The following is a 19,979-nucleotide window of genomic DNA, read 5'->3' as shown; positions in this document are numbered from 1 at the left end:
ATCTAAAGGTATTTGAGTTTAATTTTTTTTTGTGCATGATGAAATTAGACAAATAGACTTGTCCTAGCTTTCATTATATCTTGAAAGAGAATCTTTTTGTAACATGTGTGAATATCATTATTGGTAGGGGCGAATAGTATCTTAAAAAATGTAACATTATAACATGCCTTGAAGCAAATGCTTTTTACTCACTATTTTCTTCTTTTGCATCCCCTTTACTTTAACAATCTTAAGGCAACATTTGATTGATAATGGCTCATAGCTTGATAGAGTTTGTTGGAAATTTTATAAAACTCGAACACTTTGATGAGACCAATTTTCAATATTGGCAAAAGAAGATGCACTTCCTCTTGGCTAGTCTCAAAGTGGTGTATGTTCTAGCCACCCCAAGACCTCTACAAATGAGGATGAGGCAGTCACTCAAAGTCGGGCAATGATCAAATGTGAATAATTCACTCTACAAAATATTAAAAAAGAATGAAGTCATATCAGTATAATCTATTATTGACAAACTTCCTCAATCATGAAAAAACTATTAAACAAATTTTGAAACATAGAAGGGAGGAAATGTCTCTAGAAGAGTTAGGTCTCTAAATTTTTTTTTTAAATTTTTACATAAAATATAAAAAATTTAAAATTGTCTCTAAATTTTTTTTTAAATTTTTACATAAAATATAAAAAATTTAAAATTTTCAAAACTTAAAACAAAAATAATATTAAAAAAATAATATTTTAACAATATTTTATTTAAATTACATCTCATCTTACAAGTTTGAATTAAGAGTTATTTTTTGTTCTGGTTTGTTTTTATAAATCATTTTATTTTATTTTATCTAATTGTTATAATTTTTTAAAATTTTAAAATGAAATATAAAAAATAATTTATTTTTTAAAAAATTTTAAAATAAAAATAATATTAAAAAAATAATATTCTAATAATATTAGAAATTGATTTACTTAAGCGAAACGTTTCGGTTTTGAAGTTTCCATTAGCGGCGAGTTTCTCACGCAAAAAGTGAAATTTTTGCCGGGATAGGTTTTGCCAGCAGGAACAAGTAGACTGGGACGGCTGGGAAGACGACTCATTTCGGTTGCAATCTTCGGAATTCGATTGTCGGTACTCTGTCACTGCCCGAAGGTCCCAACTTCCAAGCTCAGTTTGAAAGGGAGGTGTCGTCCTTGATATCAAAATTCTGGTGCCCAAGTTCCAGTAACCAGTTCCTTCTTCTCCTCCACAAGAAAGAAGAGTAGTAATTTCAATTTGCTTCCTTTTCCGCATCACACCGCCCTCAGCACCCAAGCAAGAGAATGGAGGAGGATCATAATGGCACCGTAAACTCGGTGCCACCAGCAGAGATCGAGGACGACTCCGTTATCGGACCGGGTCCTGCCCCGCGGGCCCGCCCCAAGCGTCCTCTACAGTTCGAGCAGGCCTACCTCGACGCACTTCCCTCGGCTAACATGTAGGGTTTTTGGGTTTGTTGATTTGGAATTATAAGCTTAGGGTTTAGGGTTTATCCTATGTGATTGGGGTGAGGTTTTATTTTCCCGATTTTTTGTTTTGATTTGGTCTCTATCCGTTTCTGAGCATTGTTTCTGCATTTTATCTGTGTTTCTTCTGGGCCATTGCCATGAATTGAGCGAATTTGTACTCTGCTGTTTTTCTTTACAGTTCGAAAACCTTTTGTTCATTACAAGTGCTTTTGTGAGGCAAGATTGCTTAGAAATGGCAAAATAGATTGTGGATACTATAGAGAATGTCTCAAGCTTGAACACTGGTTTTGCAGGTATGAGAAAAGTTATATGCACCGTGATGTGGTAACGCATGTTGCTGTCTCTTCAGCAGATTTTTTCATAACTGGAAGCGCTGATGGTAAACTCAAAGATATCTTTTTTTCTATAAGTCATAACCCCATAACAAGTCAACTTCAATGGATACCTCATTTAACCTAGTAGTTGTGCCAACTATTATGTTCTACGACTTCTTTTAAGGAGTTGTTTGCTTCATAGATATAAGTTTATGTATTGGGTCAGGCATTCTTGAGTCTCCTGTCATGTTGGAAAGGGCAGTTTGGAAGTCCTCAGTGCTTATCCTTGTGGAGAGTGGAGAATAGCATAGTTTTGAAGATTGTGAAAAGTCAGTGGTAGACTTTGTCATTCTTTCTCAACACTGCCCTTCATCTATTTCAACCTTTCAGGATTTTCTAGATCTTTGTCCTCTTGCTAGTTAGGTGTTTCTCTTCTATATTCCCTGTGTACTAGAGTAACACACTTTTTCATTCAATAAAACTTTATGTTATAAAAAGATAGTATAAGTTTTTGTATTTTCCCTGTGTACTTGGGCAACGCCTATTTCATTCTCTTCAATAAAGTTACTTTTACTTATAAAAAAACGCCTATTTCATTCTCTTCAATAAAGTTACTTTTACCTATAAAATTTTTTTTATGTATTTATTAGCTGCGGTTGAGGTTCTCAAACTATTTTGAATTACATTAGTGGAGATCTCTTCCAGTTCCATTGTTTTTGGAGATACTATTATATAGCTAATGTGTAGCCATGGTGATAATGAGGCATTGGGTATAATCAGTGGACCAGTGACATGGAATTTTTAGAAGTTTCATAGTTTGCATCTTCTGACTTGATATACCAGTGTTTTTTTTACTCATTTCAAGCATAACGAGCGTATAAACTACTGACAACTCTGCAAAGCGAAGTGCATCCATTAACTACTCCCACTAACACACATCATGACACATACTTCTCTGGATTTGACAGCATCAGCATGTCCATACATTAACCTCCGGCATTCATTTTTCTAATCATTTGAGTGATTTAATCAGCTTTATTTCTCTCATATTTTTTTTTTTGATAGGTAATAAGAAATTTTATTCCAAGTATGTAGGCATAGCCCAAGTACACAGGAATTATAAAAGAGAATACACCTAAATACAAGTTAAAGAAAAACAGAACTAAGACAAAGATTACAAATATTCCTGTCCCTTACAATGTTTTTCACCCAAAAATTTGAAGTGCTAAAGAAAAAATCTCTAAATTCCCCCATAGTACGTTCACAATCTTCAAAACACCTCCCATTTCTCTCTAGCCATAAACACCAAAACAAACACAAGGGAATCATCCTCCACTCTACTGCACTGCCTCCACATCCCACCGCACCTTGCCAGCTAGCCATGAAGTCCACTACATGAAAAGGCATCATCCAAGCAATGCCTGCCCTTGAAAATAACTCATTCCACAGACCGTCACCATCTCACAATGAAAGAAAAGGTGGTTAACAGATTCGCCAGCTTTTTTACACACAAGACACCAATCCATCACATATAAACCCCTTTTCCTTAAATTATCTGTAGTTAAAATTTTCTCAAGCGACACCAACCAGCAGAAAAATGCAACTATAGTGGGCACTCTAGCTCTCCAAATGCATTTCCAGGGGTATGTTATATCACCATGACTATTTAACACCTTGTAAAAAGATTTCACAGAGAATCTGGAATTATGATCATGTACCCACAGCATCCTATCCTCCCTGTTCTGATCAATCTTCGTATCATATAATTTTATAAAGAAATCAGCAGCTTCATTCACTTCCCAGTCCTGTAATTCTCTAGTAAATTCCATATATTCCAATGCAACGTATTATTAGAAAACATATAAGAGTTGGCCACTGTAGCCCCTTTGTTTCTAGCAATCCTGAAAAGGCTAGGATATGCAAATTTAAGAGCTAAATCTCCGCACCAAACATCATGCCAGAAAAAAATATTTGCCCCAGTCCCTACTTTGAAATAAATGTTTTTGACAAAGTCCCCCCATCCCAACTGAATGGACTTCCATAATCCCACCCCAAACACCCCTTTTATTTCATTAGTACACCAATTCCCCCACATCCTTCCATATTTAGCATCTACAATCTGCTTCCACAATGCATTACTCTTTTTGTTGTACCTCCAAAGCTACTTCCAAGGAGGGCTTTATTAAAAAGCTTTAAATTCCATACTCCCAATCCTCCACAAGACACCGGGGTACAAACCTTATTCCAACTCACCAAGTGATATTTTTTTTCTTCCCCAATAACGTCCCATCAGAAATTCCTAAAAATCCTCTCAATTCTTTTTACTATCCCCGCTGGAATAGGAAAAAGAGAGAGGAAATAATTGGGTAAATAAGACAATGTGCTTTTAATCATTGTAACTCTGCCCCCTTTAGACAAATAGACCTTTTTCCAACCAGCTAGTCTCCTCTCAATCTTCTCAATCACCCCATCCCAAATAGACACTGATTTGTGGGGGGCCCCCCAAAGGTAACCCAAGATATTTCATAGATAAAGAAGATACCTTACAGCCCAAAATATTGGCCAAATTATAAATATTTCTGACTGTACCCACTGGGACAATTTCAGAGTTAGTTAAATTGATTCTAAGCCTGGAGACAGCTTCAAAACATAACAATAAAGCTCTTAAAGCTCAAAGATAATCCTGCTTAGTATCACTGAAGATGAAAGTATCACCTGCAAATACAAGACGAGAAATAGTGATGCTGCCCCCTGAAACATCACCCACCTTGAAGCCCAACACAAAACCCCCTTCTACCGCCACTTCAATCATACTACTTAAGGCATCCATAACTAAGACAAATAGGAAAGGAGATAAAGGGTCTTCTTGCCTTAAACCACTGGAGCTACTGAAGAAACCAACCGGAGAGCCATTCACCAAAATAGAGAATTTGGCCGTTGAAATGCAATGTCTTAACCACCAGCACCACTTCTACCCAAATCCAAATCTCCCAAGCAAGTAAAGAAGAAAATCCCAATTGACATGGTCAAAAGCCTTTTCCATATCCAATTTGACTAAAATTCCATATTGCCCCCATCCTTTTTCTACTTTCCAAACACTCATGGGCAATTAAGATCGAGTCAAGAATTTGTCTTCCCCTCACGAATGCATTTTGAGACTTCGTTATAATCTTATCCATGACCACACTAAGGTGGCTAGCTAACACCTTTGAGATGATCTTATAAACCCCATTAACCAAGCTAATAGGGCGAAAGTCCCTGATTTCTACAGCACCCTCCTTCTTAGGATTTAGAGCAATAAAAGTTGTATTAAAACTCTTTTCAAATTTCCTGAAGGAATGAAATTCATCAAAAACTTCCATAATGTCATCCTTCATAGGGGTGGGCGGGCTGCCCATGTGGGGACGGGGGCCCCCACCCCGCATAGAAGACCCCTAGCTTCGCACCTCTCCCCTATTTAATATAAAAAATTATATTTTTAATATTTATATAAATAATTTAAATAAATAAATTTATAGACCCTATGGGTCATTGGTTGAGCGGGGTGCGGTTTCAACCCACCTCCTGCCTAGCGGGGCAAGGTACCCTGCCCTCGGGATGCGGGGGTGGGGGTGAAAACCCCACCTGAGCCCTATGCCCCCGGATGTTTTTTTTTTTGGGAAGAGAGGGGGGGGGGGGGGGGGGGAGCTACCCAGCACTGTATGGTGTGGGTAGCACCCCTAATCCTTCACAATATCCCAGTAAGCTTGGAAAAATGCCATGGAGAAACCCTTGGGACCCGGAGCCTTATCCTTAGACATACCTCTAACTACATCAAGAACTTCATCTTCCTCAAAAGGTCTCTCTAACGAAACTGCAGAAAGATGATCAATGGAATAAAAAACCAGCCCATCTAACTTAGGTTTCCACGAATATTCTTCCCAAAAAAGTTTGTCATAAAAATTCACAATATGATCTTCAATCTCCTCCTTATCACAGATCACATTGTCACCTACATGAAAAACTTCAATGGCGTTATTTCTACGATGAGAATTTGCCATTTTATGGAAGAATTTCGTACATTTGTCTCCTTTTAGCCATAAAATTCTGGATTTTTGCCTCCATGAAATTTCTTCGATAAGCGTAAATTTTTCAATATTTGCCTGCACTTTTTTCTTCAACTCCTTTTCTTCACAGGAAATTGTACCCACCAACTCCTTGTCCTCCAAACTGTACAGCTGCTCCATAAGAAGTAATCTGTTGTTTTTAACATTGCTAAAAGTCTCCGCATTCCATCTCTTCAAGTCTTTTTTGAGCTCCTTAAATTTTCCAGCCAAGATAAAACTGGGAGTGCCTTTAAAGTGATAAGAGGTCCACCACCTTCTTACTCTTTCAATGAAACCTTCTTCCTTCAACCACATATTTTAAATTTAAAGTGTCTTTTTCCACTAAAAATGCCCCCACAGTCCAACAGAATAGGATAGTGGTCAGAAACTACTTTCTGTAGCCTTTTCTGACTTAACTTCGGAAAATGTGTTTCCCAAGATGCTGAAACCAAGAGTTTGTCCAAACGGGACCATGCTCTCCCATTTGATCATGTGTAATCTCCTCCCGCCATAGGTAAATCAATCAGCTGCAACTCAGAAATGAGTTCTGAAAATTCAAACATAGCTTTAGTAATAACCAACTCCCCTGCTCGCTCAAAAGGATAATGTGTAATTTTAAAATCCCCTCCAAAACACCATGGAAGGTCCCACCAACTGCAAAGTCCTGGGATTTTTTCCCACAATAAACTCTTACTAGAATCTGAATTTGGCCCATAGACACCAGCAAAAGCCCATTCGACACGATCAACCACATTCTTAAAGGGACAAGCCACCAAGAATTCTCCCACGTAATGATCTACTACTTCCACAGCCCTCCTATCCCTCATAACAAGAATGCCTCCTGAAGCTCTATTAGAGACTAACTCAACCGAACCCACATAATTACAGCTTCATAAACTATGAACCACCAATTGGCTAATGATCTTGAATTTAGTTTCTTGAAAACATAAAATATCAATCTTCCACTGCCTTAACATATTTTTCACACGGAGACGCTTTCTATAATCATTTAGCCCCCGAACATTCCAAAAAATAATCTTAGGCTTCATGGGATACTATTGACAGCCCTCTCTTTGCCTTTTTCTCTAAAGGCACTCCCACTCTTGGAATTATAATTAATCATACATCCCAATCTTATTAGCTCCCTCTCCTTTGTAGCAGCAGATCTAGCCAAAGCAGGATGTCCAGCCTCAATAGCAATAATTAGAGCTCTAAATTGCTTTTCAAATCCCTCACAAGGGATGCCAACATAGCTTCTAATTTCTTCCACCTTCGTCAATACCCAGAATTGCTAGATCAATTGATGCTTGGGTTAAAAGAGCATAAAGGAACAGGATTAAGGTCTTCGTCAGAATAAAAAAGTTCTCCAGATTCGCATGATTAAGAACCTTCCCCTCCACATAACACCAATTGCAAGTCAGAATTAATAAATTTAGTGCAAGGAACCTGTGAGGTTGACAGCTCAGGCCCTTTTGCCCCCTCACTGCCTACATCTTCAACCTCAACAGCATCCCCTTCTGTGGAAACAGAGGAGGACTTCACAACCCCCACATATGGCACAAAACTCGACTCCATAGAGTCCTCTGAAGAGCCTCCAACCTCCATCGCATCTTGCTGAACAAATGGTTCACCTAACTGCTCCATAGAGTTAGTCACCTCAGCCTCTAAGAGTGTTGGAAAATTGCTGGGAAGATCTCCCAAACCTGTCGACTTTGTCTGTGAAGACAGGAGCTGTGCCAAGACATTCTTCTCCTATGATCTCCAAAAAAATTCTTTGAGATCTCATTCTCAGCCTCCTAGGGAACTGTAGCAAAGTCCGTCGCTGGGAGACCTCTAGAAGGTGTGCACACCGCCGGCGACCCACTCTGTGATGTCAAACCAGGCTACAGTTCCACTATTGGCTTGGGCCGGCGTAACTCACTTCTCGGGCTGGAAGAACGGAAAACCCCAACTCCCAAATTCTGCTTTTGTCTGGTAACGAGCGTATTGGTCTTGAACAAGCCCAGATCCAACAGAACCCATCTGCCTCCCCTTAATCTCTTCACACCCCTTTGAAAAACTAGAAGAAGCCAGGTCCATAACAAAGCCCAGTCCATCATCGATCATCTTCACCATTGATTCTAGCCTGTCCTTCCAGCCAAGGAGCTCTGCTCGTACATTCCATAATGACCCTTCGACTTCCCCAAGTTTCTGCAACATCATGGGATTCCCAACATCTCCTTCGTCACCAAGACGAGTCCTCCGGTTCCCATTCTTCATCCCAACATTCATGGTCCTCTCCCTCGATACTACCACATCTTTATTTTTAAAACATTTTCCATGAATGTTACTGGTGCCAGGGTTAACATTAACAGCATCTATCAAGGCAGACAAATAAGGAGCTGAATGCGAGGAAGAAGCTCCACTTTGAGGATTAATCGTATGCTTCTCTTGGCCTTTAACATCCCTCTTAGCATTACCATTGTTAATAAAAGCTCTGTTTCCAGGGGCCTAAACAGAGGATTTTGAACAAACAATCTCCAACGATTTCCTAGCAAACCTTTCCCACCCACTTCCAATCCTCCCTTTGGGAATAACAATAATTCTATTTCCCTTACCAGTTCCCAACTCCGACAGTTTCACAATCCTGACAAATGAGAATTCTATTTCTCTCATAGTTGCCCTTGTTTAGTATACATGTAGGATATGAGAATTTTTTTCTTATGTGGGGCTATGGTTGAGAAAGCTGGATAACACAATTTTTATCTGATGCAGTAGTATAAAGTACAGATTTTGTTTATGCTCGAAGTGGTATATTGACAGTATTGATTTTGAATATTTTCGTATGTTTTCCTGTCTTTTATTTTTTTTCTAAATCTTTTTTTGTTTTTTTTGGGGGGGGGGGGGGGTGTTAATTTGAACATTCCTTTTTGGGATGGGTTTTAAACCATTTTATCTTCCCACCTGTCTTCAGTTCAATTGGTCTAAGAATGACGAGAAGAGATCCACCTCCCAATCATTAACCTCCCTAACAAACCTGAAACCATAAAAAGGATTCTGAATATGGTAATATAGCCTGATCATCACGGGCCATTGTCATTTTCACCATAGCTAATGGAATAAGGGTATGGAGTTACCATAACATATCAAAAAGTTACCTTATTAAAAAAAAAAGTTACCATAACAAATCAGTTTGATTGCTAGTTTACTCAACTTTTCTTCTGTCCTCTCCCCTCTCCTTCTCTTCTAGGGCATTTGAAGTTTTGGAAGAAAAAGGGCGTTGGTATCGAGTTTGCAAAGCATTTTAGATCCCACCTGGGTCCAATTGAAGGTCTAGCAGTGAGTTATTCCTCTTCTATCCACATGGAATCTCATTGGTTGATTTATGGATGCTTTGATTCTCTATGAATTTCAAATTGGGTATTGATATGCTGGAATCATATGTGCTTCTGGTTTTCAATAGTTGCTTTTGTGCATATATGTGATTGTGTCGCCATTGATATAGTCCTGGTGGCAGTGCCAATCCATTGTTCATTCTTGTTTGGATTAGCTATTGATTGGAATGCATGCAAGTAGGATAATGTATCGAAGCTTTACGTTGAATAAGTGCAAAGTTATGCATGGGCGAAGACAAACAGAATAAGTGCCAGTTGCAATATAGAACTGGTGTAATCACACTTTAGCTTTTATTGTAGCGTCTGCTCAAGTTGTGCACAGAAATGCAGCATATTAGTACTAACATTTTAGAAAATTTAACCCAAAAGATATTTAAATCAACTATACCATTACTGGTGTGCCATCTTATTAAAAGAAAAAAAATCACACGTACTAGTTCCACAATTTGCAAAACAACCTCCAAGCTCTTTGCACTGGCCATGCTGTATGTACATCATATGTAATAGTGGTATCCACTTAAAAAAATTTTGATGGATTACGAAACTTTTTATTTAGTGCATCTGGATGTTGTCAACGCTAGTGAAAGCATCATACCATTTTGCTTCTTTGATTTTTCATAATTTTGTATTTCTATTAGCTACTTGTTGAATTCTTGGTTGGTATTGCTGTCATCATAACTCATTTCAGCCATGCAGGTTAGTGTTGATGGGCTGCTTTGTTGTACAATTTCAAGTGATCGATCTGTGAAGATATATGATGTGGTCAACTATGACATGATGGTCATGATACGCCTACCATTTGTTCCTGGTGCTGTTGAATGGGTCTACAGACAAGGAGATGTCAAAGCTAGGCTTGCTGTTAGTGATCAAAATTCAAGATTTGTGCACATATTTGATGCACGAGCTGGTTCAAATGATCCTATCATATCCAAAGAGGTGTCTTAGCAAACCTTGAAAGTGTCATACTTTTTAAAAATCTTTTAGTATATCTTTTTTTCTCCTTTTCATGTTTAGTGTTTATGCTCAATTCATTATTACTTTGTCTTCTATATCCTCTTCAGATACACATGGTCCCAGTAAAGGAAATGAAATACAACCATGTAGTTGATGCTGTGATATCTGCAGATGTGAAGGGAATCATTGAGTATTGGAGCCCTGCTACACTTGAGTTCCCAGAGAATGAGTATATCCTCTTTTTGTTTCTTTTGTTGATGTCGTGCATTTACTAATATACAAAATGTGTAATGTTTTGCTTTCAAATTATATTCACTTACTTCGATCCATTTCAGGCAACAGATATATGGAAGTCATATTATTTATGGAAAACCTATCTTAGGTTCCTATGTCATAAATGTGCAGCACTCAACTCTATTATCTAGCTTGGTTTGTATTGCAATAGGGCATTTTTGTGGTACTATTGCTGCATATGAAATGGAAAACCTGACAATCTTGAAATTATGACTAATGAGTAGGTACTTATTTCTTTGCAAACTGATTCTGTGAATATATAATTCTTGGAATTATAATGAGCATTGATTTAAAATGGAAATTCAGCAATAGTTTGCATATGTTGATGTTACTGCAATTAAGGTAAATTACAGGACAACAGTATACTCATACGGCTCAAATAGACTGTTAATATAATATGGTTCGAAGTCTAGAATGCTACATTGATGATTCATATTTTGTCCTGTGCCTTGGAAGTTTAACTGAGCTTCTCTGTATGGTGCTCGCAGGGTGAATTTTAGATTGAAAAGTGATACAGATCTCTTTGAAATTGTGAAATGCAAAACTTCCGTTTCTGCTATTGAGGTAATATATATCTTCTACGATTTTTGGTCTACCAATGAATTTTAGTTCAAGTTTTAATTTTTTTTTAATCAATAAATAAGAATTTTATTAAAAAAAGGCAAAGCCAAGTACACGGGACATCTACAAAAGCAGCACCTATGCATGATTTTTTTTTTTTTTTTGTTTTATAAATTCTTAAACTTCTTATTTATTCTCCTTAATCTCTTCATAAAATTCTTATCACCTCTCAGGTGAGCCCTGATGGTAAGCAGTTTTCTATTACATCGCCCGATCGTAGGATACGTGTGTTTTGGTTCAGAACAGGGAAACTAAGACGGGTTTATGACGAGTCCCTTGAGGTAATATAGAATTCTACAGAAATTGCATTTAGGTTCTATTTCTTTTGCACGCATTTCTCATGGAGTATCTCTTTTAATGTTTAGGTGGCCCAAGATCTTCAGAGAAGTGATGCTCCTTTATACCGACTGGACGCTATTGATTTTGGGCGAAGAATGGCTGTCGAAAAGGAACTTGAGAAAACTGAAAGCGCACCGCAACCAAATGCAGTTTTTGATGAAAGCTCAAATTTTCTTATATATGCCACCCTCCTCGGGATAAAAGTAAGATATTTTTGGCATGTAATTGGACTCTACAGTAAACTGGCAATGTAACTACTTTATTTTAAATTCATTTTTGCTTACCAGAGAAGGCATAATTTTTGTCTTATTTTCGTTTTCTGACTCATCTCTCTCTGTCTCTCTGTCTTTGTATGTGTCTCGTGTTTTTCTTTTGTTCTACTGAAAGGTAGTGAACTTGCATACCAATAAAGTTGGCCGAATTCTTGGAAAGGTGGAGAACAATGAAAGGTTCTTGAGAATCTCATTGTATCAAGGTGACCAAAGCAGTAGAAAGGTTAGAAAAATTCCTGCAGCAGCAGCAAATGTCAATGAGAGCAAAGAGCCTTTGACGGATCCCACTCTTCTGTGTTGTGCTTTCAAAAAGCATAGAATATATCTATTCAGGTATGGGAGTTCATTGCTCTTTTCCCCCCATCACCAAGCACTCTCTCAATTTTGTTAATTATTATTATTATTATTATTATTTTTTACTTTTCCTTGAACTTGTGCACTGGTATATTCCGATCAGTGGTGATGTATTGGTTACAGGTTCTTATGATCATCAAATTGCACAGTAATTTTAGATCTTTTGATTAACATCAAGTGATTGAAAAGATTCCTAAGAATCTTGTTTTACCTATCAAAGAAAACGGAAAAAATAAAGAAAAAAAAGGTCCTAGGAATCTTGGACCCAAATTACAGTTAAGTTTACATTCATTCAGAAGGTATGTAGATGCATCTCTTGCATGATGGAGGTTGGAGGATACTTGCTTGAACTTGGGCAATGTGTTTGAATATGAAGGTTTTACTCAATGCATTGAGAGTGTGATTTCAATTAATTGTATAGGAGTCACCCATCAAAAAAATTAATTGTACTGGAATTGGGAAATTTGGAAAATTCTGACTTCTGTTTTGGTCTTGATAGTCGAAGGGAACCTGAGGAGCCTGAAGATGCAACTAAGGGAAGAGATGTGTTCAATGAAAAGCCTCCTCCTGATGAACTTCTAGCTGCATCAGATATCGGAAAGGCTGTCACAACATCTCTTCCTGACAATGTGGTGAGTTTTCTTTTTTCTTTTTTTAGCTCTAGACTAGGTTTAAACCATTATTTTTAGGAAATTAAAGCAACCTCTAGAAAGATGGAGGGGTGAGGGGACGAGTAAGATATGTATAACATTTACTTTGGTTATCAGAATCAATTTTGTTAATTTTGAAGTTGCAGAAAAGTGAAAACTAGAATTGAAAATTTGCAAAGAAGCACATTTTTATGAATTTTTTTAACTTATATTTTTCCTGGGAACATCTTAAAAATATTTTTCGATGTTTTTCCTGGGAACATCTTAAAAATATTTTTCGATGTTCTTTCAATTCTTAAGGAACACATTTTACAATATTATTGAAAAGGAGTTATAACTTATGTTGAAATGCATAACCCAATAGCCTTTTACTTGTAGTCTCCCCAACTGCTATTATTACCTGCATTCTCTTTATATCTTCATTTACTGAACTGACTACTATTATTCTCCATCTTAGTCTCTTAGGCTTCTTTTGAGAGTTCATAAAGGAATGCAAAGAAAATGAATGGAATGGAATGAGTATGATAGATAAAAGGGAGGGATGGAATCTGTCTTGTTTTGATGTTTTGAAAGAATGTAAAGGAAATGAATGGAAAGTTTATAACCTTGTTGAAGAGTTCAATAGAAAGGAATGAGAATGAATACTCGATCAATGGCTTTTGCACTAGGAGATCATCAGCTTATGGCAGGAAGGATGGATGAGCTCCCTATTGATATAAAAAGGGGATGGAGGCTCAGACTCCTTTTATAACGATGTTACTATCATGTCCCCTTGTTTAAATTATCTTTTCTCTATTCATAATTGTTCATTATTGAGATGGACTTTCAAATCTCACTCGCTTAATAATTATATAATGGAAATGAATGGAAAGTTTATAACCTTGTTTAAGAGTTCAATAGAAAGGAATGAAAATGAATACTCGATCAATGGCTTTTGCACTAGGAGATCATCAGCTTATGGCAGGAAGGATGGATGAGCTCCCTATTGATATAAAAAGTGGATGGAGGCTCAGACTCCTTTTATAACAATGTTACTATCATGCCCCTTTGTTTAAATTATCTTTTCTCTATTCATAATTGTTCATTATTGAGATGAACTTTCAAATCTCACTCACTCAATAATTATATAAAAATTACCGTAACTCAATAATTTAAAAGTTCTTTTGCTAAGTTTATGCATATTAATATGGAATTAAGCTTTTTTATTTTTTAAGTTTATTGATCTGTCCTTAACTCTACCCTTAGATTGAGTAGGATAAACCCAAATTAAAATAAATAATAATACAAATTAGAAATAATCAAATGTGTTTTGGAGCAAAAATATGCAAATATTTTCCAAAAGAAGTCACTAAGGGTCAATTTCACTAGTATCAATCAATAAAGGGGAAGGTGAAAAGAGAAAATTTTGAAGAAATATAAGGGTGGTGAAAATGAGAGAGGTGGGCGAGATAGGATATTAACAAAATATTATGGCTAGTCTCTCCTATATAACTTCAAAATCTCATGCTTTGGTTGAGAGATTATTAATCCCTTGTCAATGTCTAATTGATTTCTCTACTTTGTGAGAAAATGTTTTCTCATCTTCTTTTCTGTTCTGTTTCCTGTTTCCCCAGCTTTTGCATACCACAATGGGTGATATTCACATGAAATTGTACCCAGAGGAATGTCCAAAAACTGTGGAGAACTTTACGACACACTGCCGTAATGGCTACTATGATAATCTCATTTTTCACCGTGTCATCAAAGGTTTCATGGTACAGACAGGAGATCCGCTGGGAGATGGCACTGGTGGGCAATCTATTTGGGGAAGAGAATTTGAGGATGAATTTCATAAAAGGTTTGTCTTTTTTTTTTTTTTTTTTACCTGACAAGCATTTAGCGTGACCCAAGATTAAATAGGTATTGCATATTAGCACCTATAGTCTTTTATAGTCTGTACCAGCATTCAAGATTTGGAGAAGCTTTCAACCATGACAATGGTGTCAATATTTCAAAATAATAGTGTGGAACAAATTAGAATGTTTACTGTAAAGAGAGTTTATCTTCTGTTTTTACTACTGCTAGGGTTTAAATGTTGGTTTCCGTTTCTACCTATATAAAAAAAAAATGTTGGTTTCCATTTCTGTAATTGTTTCCATTCTTGTTGAAACATCTTGATTGTTTTTGCCTACAGAGGTAGGCTCTGAGCTAAACCACGTACATTTACTTGTGCTTTGTCTTATTCTATGTTAATACTCCTATCTAAATTTAATTTGACATAGGAAACGTAAATCTTGGATCTGTGGCAACATCTTCTGTTCCTAGCTTCTGTTTTTGAGTTTTGTTGTCATTAACATTCTTGATATTACCGGGAAACAATTCTTATATTAGAAAAACGTTTTTTGTTTTTGGTGTTTGGGGAGGTGGCATGATGGGGGTCGTTCACTTGAGAGCTCTAGACAATCACATGGACAATTTGCAAACATGGTCAATGGAAGTTTGAGGAATTTTGATGTTTTAGATGATAAAGTCTGGTTTACAATTTGGTGGGCTAGTGGCAATCGTTGATGGTGTGAATGGAAACTTAACATGTAATTCTTTTCCTTCATTGATAAGGGGTGACACTTTCTTTCGCTTTTGCAGATGAACTCTGTTAGAATATATTGTCTATAATGTGTTTGTATAAGGGTATATGGGTCTCTTGTATTTAGCGTATATATATACTTGTGTGTACACTGTGAATAAGAAAAAAAAGAGTATTATTTCATCAAATCTCGTCTACATGGTCAGGGGATAAGGCATGATATGAAACAAATTGACTAATAGGCTGTTGAGTAACACAAGAACGATTACCTTTGCGAAGAGCAATAGGTAGAGAGTCCGAAGTACTGGGCAACTCAGGATTTGAAGATGGAGGCACGACTGGTTGGGGCATGGGATCTTGTTCCGCTACCAACTAGTAAACAACTTGTTGGCTGTAAATGGGTATACACTATCAAATTTCATCCTAATGGTTCTGTAGAACGTCTGAAAGCCCGCTTGGTTGCAAAGGGCTACACTCAAACCTATGGCATTGACTACGAAGAGACATTCTCTCCAGTTGCCAAAATCTCTTCTGTTCGAGTGCTAATCTCTCTTGCTGATAATTTAGACTGGCCCTTATATCAGCTGGATGTAAAAAATGCATTCCTCCATGGCGACTTGCATGAGGAAGTTTATATGGAGCAACCACCTGGGTCTGTTGCTTAGGGGGAGTATCGAGGTTCTGTATGAAGGTTGAAAAAGGCATTATACGGTTTGAAACAATCTCCTCGAGCATGGTTTGGAAGGTTCTCTGATGCTGTATTGGTATTTGGTCTTCACAGGTGCCAAACAGATCACTCGGTATTTCATTTGCATAGTGATGCAGGTCACATTTTGTTGGTTGTATACGTGGATGATATTGTAATTATTGGGAGTGACTTTGCTGGAATTATTAGACTAAAACAATTTTTACACGATCAGTTTCAGACAAAAGACTTGGGCAAGCTTAGATATTTCCTTGGAATTGAAGTCAGTAGATCTAAAGAGGGCATTAACCTATCTTAGAGGAAATATGTACTTGATCTTTTAGAAGAAACTGACATGTTGGGTGCACGACCTCTTGACACCCCTATGGATCCCAATCGTAAATTCTTGAAAGAAGAAGGGGAGTTGTTTAGAGATCCAGGTATGTATCAAAGACTTGTTGGGAAATTGAACTATCTTACCATCACTAGACCAGACATCTCTTATGCAGTGAGTGTACTGAGTCAAGTTTTACAAACGCCTAGGATCTCACATTGGGATGCTGTAATTCATATTCTTCGTTATTTCAAGCGAGCACCTGGCCTTGGAATACTATATCGATCAAATGGACATCTTAGAGTTGAAGCATTTTCAGATGTTGATTGGGCAGGATCTCCTTCAGATAGAAGATCTACTACGGGATATTGTACCTTTGTAAGAGTAACTTGGTTACATGGAAGAGTAAGAAACAAACAGTAGTAGCTTGTTCTAGTGCGGAAGCTGAATACAGGGCAATGACACATACTACTAGTGAGCTGACATGGTTACAACACTTTCTTCAAGAGATTGGGTTTCCAGCTCCTATCCCTCTCCAGCTATTTTGTGATAATCAAGCTGCATTGCATATTGCCTCTAACCCTGTGTTTCATGAGAGGACTAAACATATAGAGATTGATTGTCACTTCATTCGAGATAAGATACTAAGTGGTGACATTGCTACACCTTTTGTGAAGTCCACAGATCAACTTGCAGATGTGTTTACTAAATCCTTGTGTTGGAGTCGATTAAAACCTATTTGTTTCAAGCTGGGTTTATATGATGTATATGCCCCAGCTTGAGGGGGAGTGTTAGAATATATTGTCTATAATGTGTTTGTATAAGGGTATATGGGTCTCTTGTATTTAGGGTATATATATACTTGTGTGTACACTGTGAATAAGAAAAAAAAGAGTATTATTTCATCAAATCTCGTCTACAAACTCGTTATTTAGTTAATTAGTTATGCATGTTAAGTAGAAGTTTCACAAGATGAATAATTTGTTTTTGGGAAATGTTATTCTTCATCCTATATTTATCATTCCTAGTCTCACTGCGGATGTGGTATGTTTTAAGTGGCTATCTATTTAAGTAGTTGATATAGCATTAATCTGTGTGTTTTTGCAGTTTACGACATGACAGACCTTTTACAGTGTCAATGGCAAATGCTGGCCCAAACACCAATGGATCTCAGTTTTTTATCACCACAGTCGCAACCCCTTGGCTGGACAATAAACATACAGTTTTTGGTAGAGTTATAAAGGGAATGGACGTTGTACAGGTATTGTGAGTTTACACATGTGAGCATCATTAATTGCTGCAATGTTCAGCATACATTGTTGTTAACTTGCACTTGTGACAAAGATACAAAACCTTTCCATCATGCAGAAACATGCTTTTTGAATAACAGAACGTGAAAGTAACTTATACTATATGGCATGCATTGGCACCTTTTTCTACATATATTTCTTCCATACCAACAAAATACTGAAGATAGATTCCATGCCGCTGAATTCGGGAATTGTCCAATTATTCTCTGGTTTAATCTGTCTTAATTTATGTTTTTTTCTCTGTTTTTCTTTTTGGCTGACCTTGAACAACACCTGAAATTCTTATGCTTTGACAGGCTATAGAGAAAGTGAAGACAGATAAGGCTGACACGCCTTACCAAGATGTGAAAATTTTAAATGTGACAGTTCCCAAGCCTTAAAGGCTCTCCCCTCTAATGGTTGAGCTGTCAAGATATGGTTTGTTGTCCTTATTTCTGACCTTTGGCTGCAATCATAGAACAGGTAATTGCATTGTCATCTATCTTCTTTAGGCAGTGACCTTGGAGTATATTTGCGGTTCTTTGTGTACTGAGGAACAGCATCTATTGGAACGATGTAGAAGCAAAAAGGGTTGGAAAATAGGAGCTAAAACTGGACAACGTTTGAATGAGTAAAAAAAGTGCCCATTGATGATGTAGAGGTCCTTGAGGGTGGACAAAGTTCCTAATGGATCTTGTCAAGGGTACTTCACTGCTCTGACTACATAAATATCTAATTCCACTCTTCTAGAAATAATCTCCTAGAAGAATAGATCCTCTTTTTTATTTATTTATTTATTTTTTATTGTCACCCGGTGTTTGAAAACAAAGTCTTGACAAATCCCAAGGGTGCATAGGCCCTCGGCAAGGAGTTTCCCACAAGTGCATGGTTACTCAAGGGGAAGTTCTTCCAGTCCGATGACCCTTAGAAATTGTTTGCACCCAGGAGGACTTGAACCTTAGACCTAGAGGGAGTGTACCACCAAGATCAATGCTTTTTCCACTTGAGCTAACTCCTAGGGGTTAAATAACAGATCCCACAACACTTTTTTTTTTGTCTATATTTCATTAGATGATATGTAAGCAATAACCTGCAATTAGAATCACGGTTAACTGTAAGTTTTGTTACTGTGCCAGGTATACCGTGCTTGCATTTGAGAGGGAGATGGGGCGAATTTATTTTAGTATGTAGTCACAGCTGAAAACATCTTGCTCGACCTAGTTCCCACTGAGATGTGAGGTCTTGTTAATGTAAAAGAGCAATTTCTCTAGCTGGAATGTTCTTCTTACTTTTCTGAACTGTGGGGGGAATTCTGCATCCGATATATGCTGTAGATTTTATTAATTTTGTATTCTCATGATACTCATTTGATTATTGTATGTGCCTTTATTTCTTTTTCTAAGCCATAGAAATAATGTTAAGGTAGGCGAAATTCTTGCATGGATATCTCTAAGGCATATGAGAGTCTCTTTAGGAGCGTTTTGACTGTTTCATTGGAGCAATTATATTTTTGCAAAATGCTAGATTTTATTTAAAAAAAAAAAAAAGTTAAAAATGATTGTTTTTTAAGAAAGTAGCTTCAAATTTATTTCATTCTCTCCTTGGGCTTTTTCTGAATACAATTTTCCACTTAAATATGTATTGTTTTTTACAAATATCGTCCTTGGAGTTTCACATATTCATTGATTTGGTCCTTGCAACTTTTAATTAGACAATTAAGCCGCCGCCCCACCCCCCCCCCCCCCCTCCTTCTTTTCCCTCTCTCTCTCTCTCTCTACCTAAATGGATGTGACAAATCAATCTTTCCTTTGGATTTTCGGTTAGAATCATACAAGGAATTCCTAAATACTTTGGCACTAATTATATGGACAGAGGTTATATGTTCTAAGACTGTATTTAGTACTGTTAAGCCTCATATTTTTATTTTGTTTTTTGGACTTTCAAATTCAAACTTAGAAATGCCCGCTTGCACTGTCCCTTCCATCAAATTCAACATTTCTTGTCTATTTATTATTTATTGAATAATTTTACTTATCATCTTTACACATCACATCTATTTTATTTATTATTGAGATATTTCTGTCGACCAGATGTGGTAGTCTTTCTAGTTCTACAGCCAGCAGTGCAGTAATGACACGTTAATTACAAATATTGATGCTGCTACACAGGATTACATCCTAAATTCAAATCTCATCTTTCTGCTACGCTGATTCTTCTTATTCGGTCAGTTCACTTCTTTGGTTTTTCAGAGGATGCCATGCTAGTTCAAAGGGCTTGGGGCTGCAAATGAATAGAACAACTCATAAACAGCTCGAATTTGATTTGTGTATATTCAGTTCAAATTCAGTTAATTTAAT

General features: G+C 37.0%; 1 protein-coding gene across 2 annotated transcripts; it reads left to right on the top strand.

The window, feature by feature from the left end:
• Nucleotides 1-982: 982 nt before the first annotated feature.
• Nucleotides 983-19,062, top strand: LOC122294531 (peptidyl-prolyl cis-trans isomerase CYP71). Of its 2 annotated transcripts, XM_043103338.1 has the most exons (15): nucleotides 983-1,463; nucleotides 1,788-1,873; nucleotides 9,123-9,211; nucleotides 9,964-10,203; nucleotides 10,329-10,450; nucleotides 11,004-11,079; nucleotides 11,310-11,417; nucleotides 11,502-11,678; nucleotides 11,863-12,080; nucleotides 12,601-12,733; nucleotides 14,365-14,588; nucleotides 17,441-17,594; nucleotides 17,940-18,105; nucleotides 18,203-18,325; nucleotides 18,759-19,062. In XM_043103338.1, the coding sequence occupies exons 1-13, from the start codon at nucleotides 1,309-1,311 to the stop codon at nucleotides 18,021-18,023; spliced, it is 1,866 nt and encodes a 621-aa protein (XP_042959272.1). In that variant the 5' UTR covers nucleotides 983-1,308; the 3' UTR covers nucleotides 18,024-18,105; nucleotides 18,203-18,325; nucleotides 18,759-19,062. The 2 variants fall into 2 exon arrangements, with proteins under 2 accessions (XP_042959272.1, XP_042959271.1); XM_043103337.1 differs by lacking the exon at nucleotides 18,203-18,325.
• Nucleotides 19,063-19,979: the final 917 nt, after the last annotated feature.

The sequence above is a fragment of the Carya illinoinensis genome, chromosome 14 (assembly GCF_018687715.1).
Source record: "Carya illinoinensis cultivar Pawnee chromosome 14, C.illinoinensisPawnee_v1, whole genome shotgun sequence".
NCBI classification, from domain to species: domain Eukaryota; kingdom Viridiplantae; phylum Streptophyta; class Magnoliopsida; order Fagales; family Juglandaceae; genus Carya; species Carya illinoinensis.
Note: the sequence above shows the minus strand (reverse complement) of the source record. Positions and strands in the feature narration are given on the sequence as shown.